Source organism: Saimiri boliviensis, chromosome X (assembly GCF_048565385.1).
Source record: "Saimiri boliviensis isolate mSaiBol1 chromosome X, mSaiBol1.pri, whole genome shotgun sequence".
NCBI classification, from domain to species: Eukaryota; Metazoa; Chordata; class Mammalia; order Primates; family Cebidae; genus Saimiri; species Saimiri boliviensis.
The window spans coordinates 11,665,872-11,689,398 of NC_133470.1; the positions used below are offsets into that span (position 1 = coordinate 11,665,872).

Below are 23,527 nucleotides of genomic sequence, written 5' to 3' on the forward strand. Positions count from 1 at the left end.
GTGATTCACAGTGGATTTAAGTGAGCTTAAAAGATGTCTACAAAAGCTCAAGGCAAAAAGTAAGAAAAGCATTTGTTGGAGTTGGAACACCAATTTGGCTCTAAGCTTTCAGCTACCTGCCTAAAAGAAATGCAATCATTTATTAAAATTATTCAGCAGCCATAATTTACAGCCAGTGTCTTAGAAGTATATCCATTCCTAATACTTGAACAAGAAAGTCTTTCATGGGTCCTCAAAAGGACATTTTACAAAATAATGAATAACAGTCTCAAAAACATTCTTATAGAATGCTGAGCAATAGGGTTGATGGAGCTATTTCTTGTGGTCTCCATTAATAGAATACACCAGTGGCATTTTATCAGATCCACTTGAATTAGCAGTAACTCAAGATTTTATGAAGAAGGATATTCAATTAAATAAGTGATAGAAACAAGAATGTTAGACCAACACTATTTAGACAAAGTCTCTGGGGGCCATAAATTATAAACTAGGTAACCAAATTTTTACATAACTGGTTCTTTTCAGCTATTTCCTTTGACTGTTACTTAACTACCAATTATGAAAACTCCATGCACAATGGCTATAATGATTAGTTACAAAGGTATTATTACATATTAGGATTTATCCCATAACAAATACTTAAGATAGTTAAGGGCGCCTACTTTTAGTTTACTGCAATTAAAGATGCTACAACTAACATGCCAGGGATGAATTTATAGACTCTCATCTCTAGGACAACCCACCTTGACAGTAATTATGATGGATTTAAGTTTTCTTGGTTATATCTTTCATCCCACAGTCTTTATAAGATGGCCAATCAGAATTAGTGAATCAGTGTGTGGCCATGGAGTGAAATGACCCAGGGAAGTAATAACCTTCATGACCTAATTTCCTGTTGCTGTGCTGTAGAACCAACCAGATAGCTATGTTTGTAGTCTCCCAGAAATCAGAATCAATGAAGAACACTTGAATATAAACTAAAAAACTAATTCTAGGTCTCTAAAGAAAATGAAAAAAAGCCGGAAATGGAGTAGATACAGCAGGCCAATATGATTAGATTAAGTATTGTGTTAAACAAGCGTAGATAAAATTTATTGACACTATTATGAGATGTAAAAATTAGGATTAAAAAGCAAATACATGAGAATTTACATACATATGTATTATCATTCCAAGTAGTCAGATTATAAACTGTATACTTGTTTCAATAATTCTTTATTCAAAAGATTTTTAGAAGTTCTCTATGGAGATTGATTTTAGATCCGTCTTATGCCCAATTGCCTTAAGAGCCTGAAGTATGTAACTAGTTTGAGGTAATGTGAATAATTTTTGAAACATCACTAAGCATCTAGTTTCTTCAAGTAATTTTAGGGCTTATTATTATAAATAGCTTAATCTAAAACCTTAATCCTTGGGAATATAGATATTTCCATATGAGCTCATATTTTAAAGAATTTAATAATTTTCTCATTTGTATTTAATAATTTATCACCTTTAGAAATGTGCAATTTTAAGTTCTTTAATGTGGACAGTCTTAAAGATTTAATCTTTATTTTAGGACATGGACTTTGTACGCTTTATCATCAACTGCTTTAAGGTTTATTACCCTAAATACCTCTGTAAGTAACTTACTCCTTTATAAAAATATAACATATTGAAACTGTAGACAATGTCTGAGAATTGTGGAGCCTTATGTTATTATTGATTTTCATACCTGAAACTTTGTTTTCTGATGAAGAATTTTAAATATGCTCATAGGCATTATTTCAATACATCCAGAGGAAAGTTTCTCATAAGTATTCATTGTCCTTCACGGTTAATTTTAGGAGTTTAAGTTCTAAACCATATATATGGCATTCTATAACACACACACCCACTCACACACATAGGTACATAAAAGCATACATTTATTTTAAGATTATCTCATTTTTACTAATATTTCAATTTATAAATTCATTTCAAATAGTATTTATTATAAGAAACTTCTTGCATACAAGAACAGATAAGCAGTGCTGATAAAGTACACTGTATGATAAGCAATGTTGATATGTAAAGTACACTGGTACCAATTGCTTTGTCATTAAGAAAATGCCTGACTAGAAGTTACTACAGTTGAATCTGGTGTTTGGAGTTTGATTGTTTATAATTGTGACTATTCTATTAATTACCTGAATGAAGCACTGCTAAACCTTATATACTCTATTTTTTACTTGTTGAATTTGTATGATGGGTTCCCCCTAGAGAAGTCAAGATGCCATCTCACATAAACAGTCAAGTATATTTAACCCCAATGGTTTAAAACTGAAAACAGAAGAGAGGCAATAGGGACATCAGAAAATGGGAATTTACAGATCTGCCTGAGCGTACTCCTAGTAAACAGCAAATTAGATCTTTTGGGACTTGTGACTCAGGTGACATTAAAGCATAGTTGTTAATGTGAAGTGAGAAATAGACAGATATCATAATGGATATCAAGAGTCAGTGCCACCCCTAGCTCTATACTCTCCTCTTTTCAGAGAGAGTATTCATGAATATTTTTAGGTAAAAAGAATGATCAATAGCATCCAGTTTGGGGAACCTGTACTACCTTCGGTTCCTTATGGATTTTTCCTGTATCTGGCATGTACCCTGATTCTTTAAGGCTCCTGAACAATGCCAGTCATTGGTCCGTAGGGAATCACCATGCCATCGTTTTAGTTTATTGCTCTTCTGGACAAAATGAAAAAAATATCCACTTAATCATTGAAATATCTAAAGGAGTTTGTGAAGAGCCACTTCTCAGTAGTATGAATATTATTATTACTTTGTAAAATGCATCTGAGATTCTTTTGAGAGAACTATTAAAAAGTTAAAACTTTGCAGTTTCTGGTTCTTTCTCACATCTATATAAAGATGAATCGTAGTACTATTCATCTTAATTAACTAGAGATTTTATATATACACACACACACACACACACACATATATATATTCTACCTACTTAATGTAGTTTTGCTGACATTGAACTTCATGGAATCTTAATTGATTATGCTTCAAAATCTGTCATGAAGAATAACCATCATATCTTAAAATCTTGAGTCCACATCATTTTAAGCATATCCCAGATGAAGACTGGGATACTAAGCACCAGGGTGCCTCTTTACAGATGCCTTTTTCCTTAAATGTACTTTACTTGTCCTACATTAATACAACCACTCTAGGAGGTTCTCTGCTCAGACAAGAGTGAAATTACATTTTGATTCCTCTGGAACAGAGGAATGAATTGAATCTCAAAACTTTGTGGTTTCTGGTTCTTTCTCACAGTTGTTAATAGGGCTGTTTAAAATCTTCAACTCAGTGTATAAATAATACTTCTGAATACTTTGGAAGTATTAGCTTCCTGGCAGGATATAAAGTGAAAATAATTTTTGTTTCTTAAAACATAGTGATGTATTAAAAGGGGAGGGGGCAACTGTGAGACTAGTTTAACAATATAATCTCTAGAAAATTGTAATTGAAACCATAAATTAGGCCTGGAAATGTTTTTAAAGTTCAGTGGCCTCAGCACTACTGTGACATGCCACATCCAAAGACTCCATTTATCCACTTAACTGTTTTCTTTTGTACCTCTCTGCAAACAACAAAAGCAGTGAATGACAAAAGACCAGGCTGTTTACCAGAGGACAGTGACAGTACACTATTGATTTCTCACAAGTCCCCCTCCTAGGCTGGCACCTCACCATTGCGATATGCTAGTTCAGTTCCAGCAGCACATGGAATACTATTCATGATACTAGTCGCTGAATTAGAGCTCAGTCAACAAGCCCAGTCTTTACTTCTTATATTTAGGTGACCAGGTATTCGTAGGCCAGGTTTAAGTGATACTATTATAGAGGTACAAATTCACATTCAATTAATTTTTTTTCATCTTTCAGCAAAAATAGTGATCTTTGATATGCCTTGGTTAATGAATGGTGAGTATATTATTTATGCTTTCTTAAAACAAAATGTCACCTTTTCTTCTTTACTTTGCAGTTTAGCCATATTTCTACAATTGTTTTAAAATGTTTATATTTTTCTCTGCATGCACTCTTAAGAGACTGGAGCTAGAATACTCAAAGGTTATTCCTGAGCAAACAGGGCTAATATTCTATACCCAGGATCTAGGGGCACCCATTATTCTTCTTTAAAAACAGCCTTGTTGGGCATAGTGTTGCATGCCTACAGTCCTAGCTACTCAGGAGGCTGAGGCAGGAGGGTCACTTGAGCCCATGTGTTTGAGGCCAGCCTAGGCAAATAATGAGACCCATCTCTTAAAAAAAATGAACAGCCTCAAAATATTCAACCATTAAGCTAATTCTGTAGTCAGAAGCCTCAATTTGTCATACACACGTTAAGGTATGTCACAAACACAGGCCTTGTCTAGGTTTTCTCATGGGTTTCAGGTATTGAGGAAAAAGGTGGAATCAGTCTGAAACTCACCCCAAATCACTGTAGTAACATGACCTTTCTGATAGTCATGCTATAGTTTTTGGTAACATTTTTTTGAAAAAGCCATTGATAAGCTGTTTTGACCAACTTTGTGTTTGCAAAAGTCAGTTGTTACATAGAAAGCAATAGAGAAAATCAACAAATCCAAAACTTGGTTCTTTGAAAAATGCAACGCAATCGACAAACCTTTAGCTAATAAAGAAGAAAAGGAAAGATTCAAATTATTAAAATATCTAATGAAAGAAGGGACCATGACTATTGACCTTACAGAAATAAAAAAGGTCTATAAGGGGATACTGTGAATACTTACATGCAAAGAAATTAGATAACCTACGTGAAGTGAACAAATTCTTAGAAAGACACAAACAAACTACTGAAACTGATTCAAGAAGAATCAGAATAGAAGTACAAAAAAGGAAGTTGAATTAGTAATCAAAAACTTCCCACGAAGAAAAGCCCAGGCCCAGATGGCTTCACTGGTAAATTATGTGAAATATTTAAAGAAGACTCAACATGAATCCTTCACAAATTCTTCCAAAAAATAGAAGAGGAGGGAATACTTTGCAACTTATTTTATGAGGCAAGTATCACCATAATATATAACCATAATACCAAACATCACAGGAAAAGAAAACTTATAGACTGGTATTCCTTATGGAAATAGATGCAACTAGGCCAGGCGCAGTGGCTCACACCTGTAATCCTAGCACTTTGGAAGGCCAAGGTGGGTGGATCACCTGAGGTCAGGAGTTCAAGACCAGCCTGGCCATCATGGTGAAATCCCATCTTATAAAAATAAAAACAAAAAAAGAAAATAGATGCAACAGTCCTTGACTAAATACTAGCAGATTGAATCCAGCAGCATATAAAAAGGATTATACACCATGACCAAGTGGGGTGTATCTCAGTAATGCAAAGTGGGTTCAACATGTGAAAATCAATTAATGTAACCCACCATATTAATATAATGAAAGGGAAAATGACATGATCATCTCAAGAGACACAGGAAAAGCATTTGACAAAATCTAGTACTCTCTCATGATAAAAGTACTCAACAAACTAACATAAGGTGCAAAGAGTTCTAGCAACTCTCAAATTAGAGAGACCACAATAGTCCACAGAAGACCACCCCCGTTTCTGACACAAACTGCAAGTTCAGGAGGTGTTCAAAATTGCCCTCAGCTTTGATCATTCTAGTGAAGGACTTAGAACTCACTGAAAACTATTATATTCACAATTATGGTTTAATTACAGGTCTCTCCCTGTAATTTAGATTAAGGTCAACCAAGGAAGTAAACCATAGGGCAGAGTCCAGGGAATTACCAAATGTAGAGCATATTACTTCACTGGCATCAATTTGTGGCAATGTGCATGGAGTTTGTTAACCTGGGAAGCTCACCCAAGCTTCAGTGTTCAGAGTTTTTATTGGAACTCCATTATGTAAACATGATTGATTACTCATGTGGTTGATCTTAGTCTTCAGTCTCCCCAAATTCCACTGATACCATCTAACCCAAACCTCTACCCTGAATCACATTGTTGCTCCTACCCTAAGTCATATTGTTCCAGTGTACCTCAAGGCCCCCAGACAAACAAAGACAATCCTATCAGGCATGAAGATTACCACTCAGAAACTGAGGACAAAGGCCAGACCTCTCTTTGGATAAGGGTAATCCTTCACAGAAGAGAACGTCCTCCACCTGTCTTTAAAGGGCATATATGAAAAACCTGAATCTATGAAAACCCATAGCTAACAACTTACTTATCAGGGAAAGAATGGATGCTTTTCCTCTAAGATCAGGAACACAACAAAGCTGCCTGCTCTTACCATTTCTATTAATAAAAGAAGTTCAAGACATAGACACTGAAAATTACAAAACATCATTTTGGTAAATTCAAGACATAAATAAAAAGACATCTTGTTCATGGATTGGAAGACTTAATACAGTCTCTCCTCAGTATCCATGGGAGACTGGTTCCAGAAACGCTCCCCTACCACCACCACAGACTCAAAAATCCTTGAATGCTAAAGTCCCTCATATAAAATGGTATAGTATTTGCATGTAACTGACACACATCTTACGGTATACCTTATTTATTTATTTATTTATTTTTGAGATGGGTCTCATTCTGTCATCTAGGCTGGAGTGCATTAGCATGATCTCGGCTCACTACATCCTCTGCTTCCCAGGTTCAAATGATTCTCCTGCTTCAGCCTCTCAAGAAGCTGGTACTACAGGCACCCACCACCCCACCCAGCTAATTTTTGTACTTTTAGTAGAAACAGGGTTTCATCATGTTGGCCAGGCTGGTCTGGTCTTGAACTCCTGACCTCAAGTGCTCCTCCTGCCCCAGCCTCCCAAAGTGCTGGGATTAAGGCATGAGCCATCACACCTGGACCCTCCCATATACTTTAAATCATCTTTTTATTATTTATAATACCAAACACAATATGCTATATAATTATTCTACTCTATTGTTTCTTATTTATATTTTTGTCATATTTGTTTTATTTTTTAATATTTTCAATTGTGGTTGGTCAATCAAAAATCCATGGATGTGAAACCTGCGGATATGGAGGGCCAACTGTATTGTTAAAATGGCAACACTTCCCTAATTGATCCACTGATTCATTGAAGTCCCTGTCAGAAACCCAGCTGCCTTTTTTGCAGAAATGGATATGCTTGTCCTAAAATTCATATGAAAATGCAAGAAACCCAGAGTAGTCAAATCTTGAAACACAGAATTGGAGGACTTACACTTCCTGATTTCAAAATTTACTACAAAGCTACAGCAATCAAGACATTGGGCATGTATGGGTATAAGGATAAACACATAGATCAATGAAATTGAATTGAGGGTCCAGTTATAAGCCCTAATGTTTATTATGGTCAGTTGATTTTTTCCACAGTGGTACTAAAACAATTCAGTAGAGAAATATGGCTTTTTAAATAAAAGCAGCTAGGACAACTGGATATCCACATTCAAAGGAATAAAGTTGGACCCTATCTCACATCATATATAAAAATTAAAATGGATCAGTTATCTAAATGTAAGAGCTAAATCTCTTAGAAGAAAACACAGGAGTAAATCCTTGTGCTTGGATTGGGCAATGGTTTCTTAGATATGACAACAAAAGCACAAGCAACAAAGGAAACAAACAGATAACATTGGACTGCATTAAAATTGAAAACTTGTCCCTTCAAGGACACTAACAAGTAGGTAAAAAGACAATTCTCAGAATGGAAGAAATCATTTACAAACAATATATTTGATGAGGGACTTATTCTAGAATATATAAAGAACTCTTACAATGCAACATTAAAAAGACAAGTGACTGGGCATCGTGACTCGCACCTGTAATCCTAGCACTTTGGGAGGCCAAGGTGGGCAGATCACCTGAGGTCAGGAGTTCGAGACCAGCCTGGCTAACATGGTAAAACCTTGTCTCTACTAAAAATACAAAATTAGCTGGGCATGGTGGCATGCACCTGTAATCCCAGCTACTCAGCAGGCTGAGTCAGGAGAATCACTTGAACCCCAGAGGCAGAGGTTGCAGTAAGTCAAGATCACACAATTGCACTCCAGCCTAGGCAACAAGAGGGAAACTCTGTCTCAAAGAAAAAAAAAGACAACATAATTTTAAATGAGTGAAAGATTTGAATAGGTGTTTTTCTAAAGAAGATAAACAAATGGGCAAAAAGCACATAAAGAGGTGCTGAGCATCAGTAATCATTAGAGAAATGTAAGTCAAAACCAAGTGAGATGTGATTTCACACACCCACTAGGATGGCTAGAATCAAAAAGATACAATAACAGGTATTGGCAAGGATGTGGAGAAATTGGAAGCCTCATACACTGCTGGTGAGAATGTGAAGGTCATACGGCCACATTAGAAATCGGTTTGGTAGCTAAACATAGAATTACCATATGACCCAGAATTGCACTCCTTAGCCTACAGAAAAACCTGTACACGAATGTTCATAGAGGCATTAGTCATAATAACAAAAAGTGGAAACAGCCTAAATAGTCAGTTGCTGAATGGATAAATATTGCATATCTGTAAAATGGACAATTATTCAGTCATAAAAGGGAATTAAGTACTGATACATGCTACATTATGAATGAACCTTGAAAACATGCCAAGAAAGCCAGTAGAAAAAGCCACATGTTGTATGATTGCATTTATATAAAATTCCAAAATAAGCAAATCCATGAAGACAGAAAATAGATTAGTAGTTGCTAAGGACTTGGAGAAGGAGGCATAAAGAGAGATTGCCATATAAAGGTTCTTTTTGGTGTGATGAAAATGTTCTAGATTGGATTGTGATGATAGTTGCACAATTCTATGAATATACTAAAAACCATTGACTTGTATAAAGGGGGAATTTTATGGCATGTAAATTATATCTCAATAAAGTCATGAAAAATTAAATTTAGCACATTAATTCAAGTAGCATAGTTTCAAACATGTCAACTCATAAACATTTTAAATTGAAATTTATGAAAATTTACAAAGAAAGAAAAACCAAAAAAAAATGAAATTAATGAACATTTAGGTGTTACGTAAAAAAACTTATAGTTAGCCAAAATAAAAATGTAATTCTCTGAACTACTTAATGTTTATCATGCTGTTCTTATTTTGTTTTTTAATTGACAGTTTTGCAAATTTAATGTAGTATTTCTCTTTTAATTTCTTAAAAATTTACTTAGAATGTCACAGTGGAAATGAGGTTTAAAAATTAAGTATAAATAAGAAATGACATGATAGAACAAGATTGTAATTACCAAACAGCTGTGTTTGGTAACAAAACAGTGCCCTTCGTGCCACTGCACTCCAGCCTGGGTGACAGAGTGAGACACTGTCTCAAAAAAAAAAAAGTTTATTTTTGAGATTCTGTAAGTTCCCCACAGTTATATAAACTGCAAGGCCTGGGAGAGAGGCAGAGAAGTTTAGGGTTAGAAAGGAAGTCTAGATCCAGCTCACACTTATAATGAGAAGGGCTGTTTCTCTCTTTCTCTTCCTGACTCGCTGTTTAAGAAGGTTTTTCAGATTGAGAGTTTATCAGAACCATAAGGTAAATTACTCTTTCCATACTATTATGCAGTTATTTCCTGAATTATATTGCTGTTTGATTCAGTGTCTGGAAATCTAAATAGCTGGGATCATTGATGGATTTGTTCAGAGGCCAAAACCCTGATAAGTTTATTAATGAACATCAGGGTAATTTAATCTTCCTGAATCCTCACAGAACATTTGAAACCCGTAAGGGAGAGCCACAGTGTAAACACCTACAGAAATTAGAGAATGTTAATTAAGTACAACATCAGGTAAAGATAAATATTAATAGATTATAGCCCAAACTGATTTCAGAAGACCTGGGTTAGTACTTATGGTAAATTAATTGAGAAGAGGAATGAAGAGAATTTTAATGAGGTGACTGGTTTTTCTTCAGCTGCTTTCAAAATTGTGAAAAGCTGGCTTGGCCCAGAAGCAGTGAGCTTGCTGAAGTTTACAAGCAAAAATGAAGTCCAGGACTATGTCAGTGTAGAATACCTGCCTCCCCACATGGGTGGAACTGTAAGTATAATATTTGAAACTTGTTTATAAAACAATACCGGATAATGGCACATTAGGCTGTATACTTTCCTCAAGGAAAAAAGTAGTACCACAACACACAAAGAAATATCACAAATACCCCAAAATAGTAATTAGTGTTACATATAATTTTAAAGTTTTAAAGTTGTTAATTTTTTATTGTTTAATAGGCAATATATTTATGTGATTCTAAACTAAAGAATATTCAGAAGAATCATCAGAAATAAGTCTTCAGTAAAAATGTCTCCTCCTACTTCCATTTCCAACCACCATATTCCTGTCCTCAGCTGAATTTCTTGTATTAATTTGCAGGGATATATGTTACCTATATAAACAAATAAATATAATATATAATTCTTCCTCCCTCTCATCTCTTCTAAACGGTTCGTGTATTTATGTGCTAATGTGCATCCTGCTTTTCTTTTCATAGCATGTCTTACCATTCCAAATCAATATGTAGCAAGCTTTTATACTCTTGTTTATGGCTGCATAGTATTCTACTATCTAAATATAAGTTAGTGAATTTCCTCTTGATGTGTCTTTAGTGTGCTTCTAATTGCTTGCTGTTCAACAGTCGTTTTAAAAATATACCATTAAGCATATACTACCAAGATTTTTTTGAACTGATTTTTACTACTTATAAACTGTATAAGTTACAAACTTGCTACACTTTGGATTAACTTGATAATATTTGACTTTTTTGATTTTTTGCAATCTATTTTGTATACTGCCTGCCTGGCAAAATTGTATTCAATCAGAACTAGCAAGAGGAATCGTTTTGGTATGTCCTCCTGTTTATTGTCTTTGATTAGAAAAGACCTAATATTTTTCATTTGAAATCTGCTTCTTTTTTATTCTGAGGCTTTATATTTCACATTTTAACCTAAAAAAAACAAATACAGTTTATATCAGGTGCTATGCTTGATTTAAAATGTGATTTTATTTTATTTACTTATAACAATTTGTTCATAGAATTGTTATATCTTAAATAATTATAATCATATAATTCATAACATTTTAAACAATGTTAATTTTATATATAGAAAAGGCTATTTTATTTCCCCTCTGTTCTTAGTGATATGTTTATTTAGAATTTTATTTCCCCTCTGTTCTTAGTGATATGTTTATTTAGAATTACAATCAAAATTATAGTAGCACTATTTTTTCTTTTTTTTTTTTTTGGAGACAGAGTCTTACTCTTGTCACCCAGGCTGGAGTGCAGTGACATGACCTCGACTCACTACAACCTCCACCTCCCAGGTTCAAACAATTCTCCTGCCTCAGCCTCCCGAGTAGCTGAGACTACAGGCACACACCACCACACCCAGCTAATTTTTCTAATTTTAGTAGAGACAGGGTTTCACTGTATTGGTCAGGCTGGTCTCAAACTCCTGACAGGTGATCTACCTGCCTCGGCCTCCCAAAGTGCTGGGATTACAGGTGTGAGCCACCGCGCCCAGCTACTATTTTTTAACATTAATATTTAAGTATTTTTTCCAAGATTAATACATATGCATGATTTTTTAATAAAGTAAACACAGTACCAGAAATTGAAAAGTATAATAGTACCATGAAAACTACATCTCCCTTCCCAGGTCAGTGCCCACTGCCACCCCATAGAGACGGTCACCGCTAAGTTTTCTATCCCTCTGGAGTTATCTATTAAAGTTTTTACACAGATGGTCACATACCATATATATTGTCCAGTTGGACTTTTTTCACATCCTTTATTTTGTAGGTTATACCATATTGATTCACAGAAGTCTATCTCATTTGTAAACCATGGCAGTATATTCCATTGTGTGGATGGATATAACATCATTTATTTAATCACTCCTCTTTTGAAGGGCTGCACTGCTAGTTGTATTCTAATCTTTTGCCATTACTAGTTTTGCTGCAGTGAATATCCTTGTAATAACTCTTAATATATGGGTGCAGCAAAAATCAGTGAGTATAGTTTTTAATTTTGATAGCTGTTGCCAAATTTTCTCTTAAGAGATTGCATCCATTTACCAATAATGTATGAGAATTCTTGAACCACCTCCTTGCCAGCATCACATGTTCTCATGTTTGTAAGCATTGCCAGTCTCAGGAAAATGTCATTTTAATTTGCATTTCTTATAAGTGATATTGAAAACTTTTTATGATTCAAAAGACAATTTTTATTCTTTTTCAATGTATTCTGTATCCATTTTTTGTATTGTTCTAGAACTATATGGTTCTTAAAAAATACACACACACACACACACACACACACACCCCATATACATTTAAAGCTTTATCCATCTGAAGTCCTTAAACACACACACACACACATACACACACACAAACACACCATACACATTTAAAGCTTTATCCATCTGAAATCCTTTCTGGTGTAGAGAGTGAGCTAGAGATCTAAGGTGATTCTGTGTAGATGGCTAGCCAATTGTCCCACACCCCTTATTGCTGTTTTCTGTTCTGGTTTGAAATGCTCCCTTTATTTTAAATTTCATGATCTAATTAAGTCTGTTTTCTTGGCCAGATTAATGAATTGTAAATCTACTAAGATATTTATTTCTCTACCTACCTACCATTTAGTAGGCTCATGTGAAATTATTTTCTTTTAGGATCCTTTCAAATACAGCTATCCACCACTAGTAGATGATGACTTCCAGACACCATTGTGTGAGAATGGGCCTATTACCAGTGAGGATGAAACTTCAAGTAAAGAAGACATAGAAAGTGATGGCAAGGAAACATTGGAAACAGCTTCTAATGAAGAACAAACAGCTCTTCTAAAAAAGGTAATTTTATGAATAAAATGAAACTGAATCACAAGACATGGTCTATTCCCAGTTCTGCCACTAGCCAGCTATTTGATTTTGGGTAATTCACTTAACCTGCTACCCTTCCATATTTTTGTGTATAAAAAGAAAGAGGAAGAATGGGATTACCAGACAAAAAGCACTACTTTAGTGTAGTTAAGGCTGATTCCAGGCCAGCCCCTGTGTCTCATACCTGTAATCCTAGCACTTTCAGAGGCTGAGGTGGAAGGATCACTTGAGCACAGGAGTTTGAGACCAGCCTAAGCAACATAGGGAGGCCTGTCTCTACAAAAAATAAAAAATTAGCCAGGCATGATAGTGCACACCTGTTGTCCCAGGTGGTAAGATCACTTGAGCCCAGGAGGTCGAGATTATAGTGAGTCGTGATTGTGCCACTGCACTCTGGCCTGGGTGACAGGGTGAGACTTTGTCTCAAAATAAAATAAAGGCTGATTCCATGCTTTTGTATAAAAAATAGCAAAACACATCTAGAAGTAATTGTTTTATCTAACTTTTTTTGGTCTAAAAGTAATTTAAAACTTTACTTTGATTTAGTTCCTTTCTCTAATTTTTAAAAGAGCACTTTGTAGTTGTCACTCTTTTTACAAGTAATCAGGGACTTGATAGATGGATAAATTACAATGTTATAATTTAGAAAAAAATTAACGACTCTTAAGGGAAGAACCGTGTTTTATTTTCTACAGTAACCTATGTATGGTAGGCACTAAAATAGGTATGTTAATGGGCATGTTAATATATGCTAAACAGCTATCTTTTTCCTTTTTTGTGTGCATGTATTTAGCTCAACCCAACTGAATCTACTTCCAAAGCAGAAGAAAATGAAAAAGTTGATTCAAAAACGAAAGCTTTCAAGAAACCATTGAGCGTGTTTAAAGGCCCCTTACTACACATCAGGTAATCATCAAAAATTTTATTAGCTATACTTTTATAACATATCTTGATCATCTTGAGGGAGCCACAAAGTTAAGAAAACTTCTGTTTGGTTTTTGAAACTGTAGAAATATAAAACCAAGAGTTATCTGAAGACTTAACCTGGTTTCCACACACAGTGGATATTTTTAGCTCCCTTCCTTTCTTTTACTCTGTTGAGTGTCTTTAAAGGGCTCTCATCACACATCAGATAATAAAAGTAAATATATATTAATAATAAATCTGAATGGCATGTATTTTCCTCACATAACTGGTACTATTAGACTTGCCCGAGTTCAGGAATGCCAGAAATGACACTGAAGTAAGCATTTGTTGATTTGACTTTCCAAAATCGAAGGATGAGCTAGAAAAATAGATTTGTGACTAAAGCCAAATTTCAGGGTATCTCTATTTTTCTGCTAGGTTATTTGATTCAAAAGATTCCAGGTTGTTTCTTTCAGCATTGTATAAAAACCTTTTTCTCTTGGGGCGTAGTGGCTCACACCTGTAATCTCAGCACTTTGGGAGGCGAAGTCAGGCAGATCCCCTGAGGTCAGGAGTTTGAGACCTACCTCACCAATACAGTGAAACGCCATCTCTACTAAAATTACAAAAATTAGCTGGGTGTGGTGATGTGCACCTGTAGTCCCAGCTACTTGGGAGGCTGAGACAGGAAAATCGCTTGAACCCGGGAGACAGATTGTAGTGAGCCAAGATCACACCACTGCACTCCAGCCTGGGCGGCACAGCAAGATTCTGTCTCAAAAAAAGAAAAGAAAAAGAAAAAACAAAACCTTTTTCTCACCAATAATGTTTTTGATTGGTAAATATATTTTGCCTTATGTTAAATTGCTACACCAATTTTATGATCTCATGTAGCATTTTCTGTCCCTTTAGCTATGTTTTAGGTATGTCTCTTATGAACAATACAGCCAGACTTTTAAAAAATCTAATCTGACATTCTCTAATTGATCATATTAGTTTGTTTCCATATATTTTCATTACTGTTAGATTTGGATTTATCTCCACCATCTATATGTATGAAAGACTGCAAGAGAAAGAGGCATAGATGCACATGGATTTTCTATTTTTCATGGTTTTTATTTGCCATTTTACCCCTTTGGAGTTTATTTTGTTTGTTTGTTTACTTGTTCCCATTTTTTTCCCTACTTATTTGGAACTTACATATTCTGTTTTCACTGGAGACCTGTCACATCATTGGTCCTTGCCTGTAATTGTAGAGGTATGACAGGAAAAGCAGGCTAGGGAGAAAGCCAGACAGCTTCTTAAGGGCACATTGGGCTCTGCTCCTCCCTGCCTCCACTCCCAGTGAAGTCCCAGAGCTGCTCCTACACATACACAAGGACCTAATCAACCTCTGTCTTCGGAGCTGCTCACAGTTTTTGTGCTGGTTACTAAGAACAATGAGATCCATCACCTAGTGTTTTTCTATGACTTACTTAAGATTGGGCTCTAAAAGGAAGCCAGCAACCATGCAAATTTACCACATTGTCTAAAACTAGGCAAAGCCCTACTGGGAGAGTGCATTCTTACAAACATGTGTTAGTTAGATAAATAAACACCCCCAAGGTATAGACATTCCTGATATGAAATTAACCTATTTAAAGATGGATCTCAAAATCAAGGGCTAGCTGAAAATTCACTTTAAAGTATTCACATTTTTATGTAAAACAAAAACACTATTCTTCCCATTGTTTTGAGGCACCTGATACAATTTGTCTAATGTAATTAAACTACACAAACTTTGAATGGATCTTTAAAATTTTTTTTTTAGGTCATAGGCATTACAATGGAAAGTAATAGTAAAATTTAAATTTTGAAGCTCTGATTTTACTATTTGATAAGTTCTTCCTACAGCTCCCATCCCAAATTTAATGTTTCTTTTTCTCCTTCCCTGTTACTTAGAAAAGCTGCTATATGGTAAGAAATTATTCTGCTAAATACATTCCTAATCATCTTTCTTTTTAAGTTATGCTCTTTTCTGCTGGTGTATAAAATATGCCCCATTCTCATCTATTTGTAATTAGGTAAAGTTGAAGCAGCAATATCTTCTTTGCTTTATTATCTATAACCTTTCAAATAGTTTAAATAAGTGCACCTTAAGATAGTGCTGATTGTAGGTTTAATTCAGAGCCTTTGTAATCCTCTCTTCTATTCTTCCTGGTTTGCTTTTGATCTTGGGGAAAACCATAGGACTTTTAAAATAGTATGCATTGAATCAGTAAGATTAAAATACAAGTTGTATTAGGTAGTTGTCTCATAAGTCTTTTTTGGTGAAATGTCTTATACAAATGAGCATCAGATATTAACTAAATATTTTTCTTCAAGCTAATGATTAGATTTTCATTTATTCTAAGTATTACAAATGCCTTATGTTTTTGTCACTCCCCAGCCCAGCAGAAGAACTGTATTTTGGAAGTACAGAATCTGGAGAGAAGAAAACTTTAATAGTATTGACAAATGTAACTAAAAATATAGTGGCATTTAAGGTAAATATCTCAAAGATGCAATAAATTATGTTTGAGAATTTGACATGGGAAATAATTTTAGACATATTGTAATTGAAAGATTGAAATTTTGAACTTGTACAGTGTTTTTATTTATGACCTTTTTTAAGCATGTTGTACTGCCTTTTGGCTCTAACCAAGTGGCATAGCTTATCCAAAATTTTCCCTGAGGTCTGTATCTCAATCTTCTATCTGCAGTAATAGGTTAATATCTAAATTAATACAAGAGTTTAATGTCTGTTGTAAATAACAACTCAAGAAAAATTACTTTTTACTATGTGAATAATTTATAATAACAGTGAAACATAAAACTATAAAATTGATAGTGCATTTTTCTACCAGTGTGGTATATTCTGGAATATAGTTTATATCAGATATTAACCTGATACTGAGCATTAAGTGTAACAAGACTGAGTCCATCACTACCCTAATACTATAGGTTCTCCTGGCTTAAATCTTGTATTTAATTTAGATGTAACCAGCGGGATGTTCCTGATGTGCTTTTTAATTTCTGAACACCATTATATTAATAACATGCAATCTAATGAGCATTCCATTATTGTGAATTTATGTCAAATTCAGGCAATTATCAGGATATATTTAATAGATGAATTATTTTATTTAAGAGGCAGTCTGAATGACAATTTGATGTATATCTTAGTATCTTTTTAGATAGATTGAGATGCTGTATGCATAACCATCATTCTTACTTTGTAAACTCTTTGTTCATTGATTATTCGCTGCTAATTTTTTTAAAGTCATTCTTAAGCCATTTCCACCCCCCAAAAAAAGCATAAAGGTTGTTACATGACTACTATGTTTATAAACAGGTGAGAACAACAGCTCCAGAAAAATACAGAGTCAAGCCAAGCAATAGCAGCTGTGACCCGGGTGCATCAGTGGATATAGTTGTGTCTCCCCATGGGGGTGAGTTGTCACTTAGTAGCTACAGCAGGTATTGGGTGTGGTGGGGAGAAGAGGACCTGGAGCTGGGCTGAGTCAGCAGAGATGTCGGGCTAGAATCTGGAAATTAGCAGAGTATCATGAGTCACCTCACCTCAGTCTAGATATCTGTCCTCCCACATGTGAAATGGGATGGTCAAAGAGGTCTTCTAAAGCCCTTTGCAGTGTTAAAATGTAATTGTTTTTAACAAGTAAAATTGTTTAAACTGACACCACTCGAAATTGAATTTCACAGGAGAAATTCCTCACTTTTAGAAATTTTTCCTTTTTAAAGATATTTCCATTTTCCTTCTTTTTCCTTACTGTTGAGTTCCAGAATAATGGTTAAACCACAAACATATCCAACCCCTTTGAAGGTTCCTCTTTATATGCTGAATTACTCTTTTGGAATGCAGGTTTAACGGTCTCTGCCCAAGACCGTTTTCTGATAATGGCTGCAGAAATGGAACAGTCATCTGGCACAGGTCCAGCAGAATTAACTCAATTTTGGAAAGAAGTTCCCAGAAACAAAGTGATGGAACATCGGTAAGCTTTTTCCTCACATTCTTCTCAAATGTAGTGGAAAGAATCAGAAAGAGAAAAGGGCCTCCATGGGCCAGGTGGCCTCCCTTTCTTGCATCTGCTGGGTGCCCTGCCGGGCTCTGGGAATGCCCAGATGAATGAGACCTGGTGTTGCTCAAGGAGGTCACTAATAGCAGAAACTCACTTGCAGGCCAGTGCAAGAGCCTGGATCTGTCCAGATCACAAACACAGATCTCTTTGTCTCAGCGGTTCCCCTTGTAGGAATGCTCACCTTATATACTAGAATGTTTTTTGAAGCATTGTTTGTAATAGTGAAAAACTGGAAAGAGATCATCTAAATGGTAAAGCAATAGTGAGATACATTTGAGTATAGCTACACTGAAGAGTGCTGCAACCACTCAAAAAGGCACAGCAAGTCTATTTGTTCTAACATGGAAAGCCATCAATGATATATTATTAGAACACAAATCTAGTTAGAAAAATTGGTTATGGACATTATCCTATTTAGGAGGGGGGAAAACTTGCATATATAGGTATATACATGTATGTACATATATATAGATATATCAGGTTGTGACAAATTTCTTGAAAAGATATATAGAAAAGGAGAATAGAGAAGGTAGTATTGTAGTTTTATTTAAATTGGAATTATGGTTTATTGAAGTGTTCCCATCCCCCCCCCCCCGCCCCAGGGGACATTTGTCAATGTCTGGAGACACTTTTGGTTGTCACAACTGGGAGATGGGATATAATGGGCATCTAATGGGGACAGCATAGGGATGCTGCTAAGCCACTAGCAATGCACAGGACAGCCCCATCCCCCCAAAATTATCTGGCCCGAAATGTCCATCGTGCCAAGGTTGAGAAATCCTGCTTTATAGGGTAGTTAATGATGGACACTCCAATGACATTAGCCCTGAAGGAAATGAGACAGCAAGCCACACAGATAACTGGGCAGAGACCTTTACAGACAGAGAGAACAACAAACACAGTGAGCTTGGCCTTTGGGAGGAACAACAAGGAAGTCAGTGTCTCTTGACTCCAGTAAGGGAGGAGCATGGCGAGGGATGGGGACAGAGATAGTCGGATATCAGATTGTTGCTATGGTGAGGACTTCTGAGTGAGAGGAAAAACTGTTAGTCAGTGCTAAGCAGACCCATGAGGTGATCCTGGCTTATTTTTTAAACGGATTCTTCTGGGGACTGTGTAGAAACTAGACAGCGGGTAGTGATACCAAGTTCACACTAAAGTGGAATTTGCTGTATGCCAGCACTGTTCTAGATGCTTTAGAAGTATTGATTCATTCAGTCACGAAGACAGTCCTGTGAGGGAGGAGGGCATTTTTCCTACTTTATAGAGGAGAAGCTGGGAAACCTGGTAATGGCAATGGTTGAATGAAATCTTCAGGGCCTCACACAGTGGCTCACCCCTGTAATCCCAAAACTTTGAGAGGCTGAGGTGGGAGGATTGCTTGAGCCCAGGAGTTCAAGACCAGCCTGGGCAACATAGGGAAACCTGCTCTCTACAAAAAAATCAAAAACTTAGCTGATAGACCATGAAAACAGATTATGAACAGTGAAATTCCTGAGAAGGCTGAAAGCGTGTCAGGGACCTAAGTCAGGGGAGATTAGTCTTAATCCAGAGGAGGGAGAAGCAGATGAAGGTCAGCAGCCTGCCTTGTTTTTATATGTAATATTTAAACAAGGACCTGATTTCTGTTTTTATCAAGAGTTTCTGCGGGTTTTTTGGTGTATGTTCAAAGACATGGTTATGGGAATATTTTGAAAGGGTAAGAAATACTGGTATAAAAGGTGTTGTAGATTAATTTGAAGTTCTTATGAAACAGTCCCTCAAAATGAAGGGTTATTTTTGGTTTTGTTACATTCGAGTTCCTTGTTTTCTTTGTTTTTTGCTTAACCAATTACTGATGGCTTGCTTTTCTATAACTGGGAGAGGAGATCCGTTCTCTTGCAGAAAGGGGGAGGGAGGCTTGAGGGTGAGGTACTGAAGCTCAAGGAAAGTACCTTTCTCCTATCTAGAAAGGGTGATTTCCTTCAAATCATAAGATATTTGGATGAATTCTACTGAATGTCATATAAAAAAAACTTTCATTTGAATTTTACTGAGTGGTATCTGCAATATCTTGTGTTCTTTATATATGCATTAAGAAGCTAGAAGATAAATATATACAGAGCTGCTGCCTTAGGTGAAGGAAAAGGAAAGAGGACTTTCACCACTGTTACATAGACTTCTGTGTTTAACTGTTTTCATTTTATATTTTACTTTTATAGAAAAATTCATTAACAATTTTAAGAAGTTGTGTCACCTTTGGATTTCATAGGTTAAGATGCCACACTGTTGAAAGCAGTAAACCAAACACTCTTACATTAAAAGACAATGCTTTTAACATATCAGATAAAACCAGTGAAGATATATGTCTACAGGTAAGTATACTTTCCTCCTAACTCAAATGAAGTTGTTCATGCTAATCAACATTAGAAATCCATTTTTTTCTCACAAACATAAGGAAAAACCTTTGGCATAGACACGACAAAAATACTCTTCTTTGTGAAGAGATGCCAAACCAGAAATGGTAAGCAGGCCAAGCATGTGCCTTTAATCCCAGCACTTTGGGAGGCTGAGGCAGGTGGATCACTTGAGCCCAGGAGTTTGAGGCCAGCGTGGGCAACATAGCGAGACCTTGTCTCTACAAAAAAATTAAAAATTAGCCAGGTGTGGCGGCACACACCTATAGTCCCAGTTACTCAGGGGTCTGAGGCAGGAGGATTGCTTGAGCCTGGGAGGTCAAGGCTGCAGTGAGCCAAGATCATACCTCTGCACTCCAGCCTGGGCAAGAGAACAAGACTGTTTCTCCATTTTAAAAAAAGAAAAAGAAATGGTAAGCAGTGAGTTATTTTTGGAAGTCTACTAACCATTTGAAAGCTTTGAACATTTTTACCTAAGCACAGGTGCTTTGGGGAGTATCAAATAATTCAGTCTTGTTGAAAAATGTACCAAGTAGTGCATTTAAATTTCAAAGAAACAGAGGAGCTCCCTTTCTGAGTAGCTGAAAGCTGCTTAAGGCTTTCTGTGCCTCCAGGAACTGACTGCTCTGCTCCTGTTTCAACTAGAAATTTAGACCTCCCAAAATGAGAATAAGCAGAGACATATCTGTCCACCAAACGAATCTAATGCCTTGTTGCCCTTCCACTTCCTTCTACCACCCTTACAGAGTAGATGGGCCCCATCCTTTCAGTGTTTGGATTTCTAGTATTCCTATTTGTCATGCTCATGATTAATGACTTTTATTGATATAAATCTTTCATCCCTTTTTCCCTCTTCAGCTCAGTCGTTTACTAGAAAGCAATAGGAAGCTTGAAGACCAAGTTCAGCGTTGTATCTGGTTCCAGCAGCTGCTGCTTTCCTTAACAATGCTCTTGCTTGCTTTTGTCATCTCTTTCTTCTATTTATTGTACAGTTAAAGAAGCAGTGCCCGGTAGGAAACACGGTTCCTTCATCCATTAGTTGGAAAAAGTAACAGACCTAAAACTACCAAGCTACTAAAAGCGTTACACATCTGTGCTTCCTAAAAGGAAATATGCAGCATGTAGAGGGGAACACATACATGTCTTGAAAATAAACTGCTAGAGTAAAGAAATGCTGGAGAAATTGATTATAAGAGACTATAGCTATTTAGTAAGTAAAGGTATATCCATTGTGTAAATTAATAGTTTAAATATAATTTATTTTTTCCTTTTGATCTGAATACTTTTAAAGCTTAAGTTTTATCATGTAAATACATTAACTAAACTGAAAAGTATAAGTAACATGCTTTGTTGCAGCCAAAAAATGTAATCTGCTTTTTTATGACAGAATTATAGCTGAGCTGACTTACTAGCTTTTCTATACTATGTATATAGAAGAACATGTATATTGAGAAAGAAAACATACTTATATAGAGGAATTTATGTAACCATGACTTTGTAATTTTGAGAATTCCTTCCAGGTGATGGTCAATATTCTTTTGGAATGTAAACCGATTTAATGCCAAACACCTTAACCTTTGTTTCTTAGTGTTCCTTAACAGCCTGCCTTTTATTAATCTCAGGCTTTTTTATGAACACTCTCATATCAATAGAATTTGGAAAACTAAGTGTGGTTGGAATTTCTTTGAATTCTGTTAGTAAGGTCCAAAAGGAAAGTCTCAAGCAGTCCCCCTATCCAGTCATTTTTACGGAGCTTCATGTTGTCCACTGTAGCTGGACACTGAACCTTTTGCCTCATTTATTATAAAGGCCTGATCCTTCGTTGCCCCATCTTCATCCCCATTCCAGAGCAGAGGAGTCTCTGTGGACCTTGAATTGCACTGTCTTCATCCTCATTTCTAAATGAAAGGTGTTAGATATAAATGTTTTGAAAAGTTAGTTGTTTGAGATGCTAAGCAGGTTAACTAATTTACAGTTGAAATTGTTCCTTGTTAAAATTAGCCCATGACAAGGAAATTTACAAAATACTACCGTATCTAGAAGAGTGAAAAGAAAAAAATAAAACAAAAAGAAACATAGATGCCCAGGTGTCAGCTCTCCATTTAAAGAATGAAAAATGTGACTCACAATGGTCTGTGAAAACTTCAAACTAGGACCAACTGACTTACTTGATATTCAATTGATATGGTAATACCCACCCAGTATTCCTAAAATCCTAAAAAGATACATCTTGCAGTAGTAGAGGCTATGAAATTAGTTTGTTCTCTCATGAATGTGACCAGTTGGGGTCTATGTTGGTTCACATGTACATCTACTTTATATGAAAGAAAAAATAGTCTGCCTATAAAATGTTGAGTTTCGATTCAGCCATGTTTGGATGTTTTATTGCTTTTCTGAAGGGTAGTGTTGTTGGCTTTCATCTTCAAGAAGTTGATTCCAAAATTGAGTCATGAAGAATGCTATAACAGAGTTCCTTCAAAATTGGCCTAGGAAATAAAACCTTAAAAGGACACTGGTGTGCTACTTTGTCTTAATTTGGGCTTTTCTGTTTCAGTTTGCCACCTCCAGCTGTGAAACGGACTGCAGTCCACCCTAAGTACTGTGCACAGTATCTCCCTGTATGTGTGCACAGTGGCTTCCCCTTATGTGGTAGATTTTTGGCCTTAATATAATCTAATCCCAAAGTAGTCATGTATGTTTTCTGTCCTTGGCAAATAAATGAGGAAATAATTAGCCAAGATTGAAAATGTATTGTCCTAACGGTGTCCCTTTAATGTTTCATATGAAAAATGATGTTCACCCACTAAAATATCTTTGCTCAATGTCTGGTCAGTTAAATTTAATAACATATCTTGTTAATGTTTGTGTGTCTATTAAATGTGACTAAGCAGGATTACTGAAAATTAACTATAAAATCAAAGGCATATAAACGTTTGTACTTGTCTTGATTAATCATATATTTACACTTGATTTTATTCTGTCTTCATTTGTTTTTATTTAATCATAATTGCATGATTATTTTTGGTACTCTAATCAGTAATTTCATTTTTAATCATGTCATTATCTGTTCATGACCAAATTACCAAGGAACCAACATTTAGATTTAGATATTTGTTTTCACTTAGGAATGGAAATTAATAGATTTTCCATGAAAGCATTAATGAAATATCATTACCTTGATCTGCAGATAGCCTAAAAATGCGATTGCTGGTAAACCTGGCC

At 35.7% G+C, this 23,527-nt stretch overlaps 1 protein-coding gene across 5 annotated transcripts in view; it reads left to right on the plus strand.

Annotated features, from left to right (window-relative positions):
- Positions 1-23,225, plus strand: part of MOSPD2 (motile sperm domain containing 2) — a 43,169-nt gene extending 19,944 nt beyond the window's left edge. For 3 of the 5 annotated variants that reach the window (XM_010336551.2, XM_010336560.2, XM_003920337.4), the window contains 10 exons: positions 1,559-1,619; positions 3,915-3,953; positions 9,927-10,051; positions 12,679-12,855; positions 13,679-13,791; positions 16,220-16,316; positions 17,165-17,261; positions 17,693-17,822; positions 20,161-20,263; positions 21,164-23,225. In XM_010336551.2, the coding sequence (XP_010334853.1) occupies positions 1,559-1,619; positions 3,915-3,953; positions 9,927-10,051; positions 12,679-12,855; positions 13,679-13,791; positions 16,220-16,316; positions 17,165-17,261; positions 17,693-17,822; positions 20,161-20,263; positions 21,164-21,301 (1,080 nt within the window). In that variant the 3' untranslated portion in view covers positions 21,302-23,225. The remainder of the gene's footprint in view (positions 1-1,558; positions 1,620-3,914; positions 3,954-9,926; positions 10,052-12,678; positions 12,856-13,678; positions 13,792-16,219; positions 16,317-17,164; positions 17,262-17,692; positions 17,823-20,160; positions 20,264-21,163) is intronic. The other 2 variants (XM_074392218.1, XM_039475596.2) reach the window with 1 other exon arrangement.
- Positions 23,226-23,527: the final 302 nt, after the last annotated feature.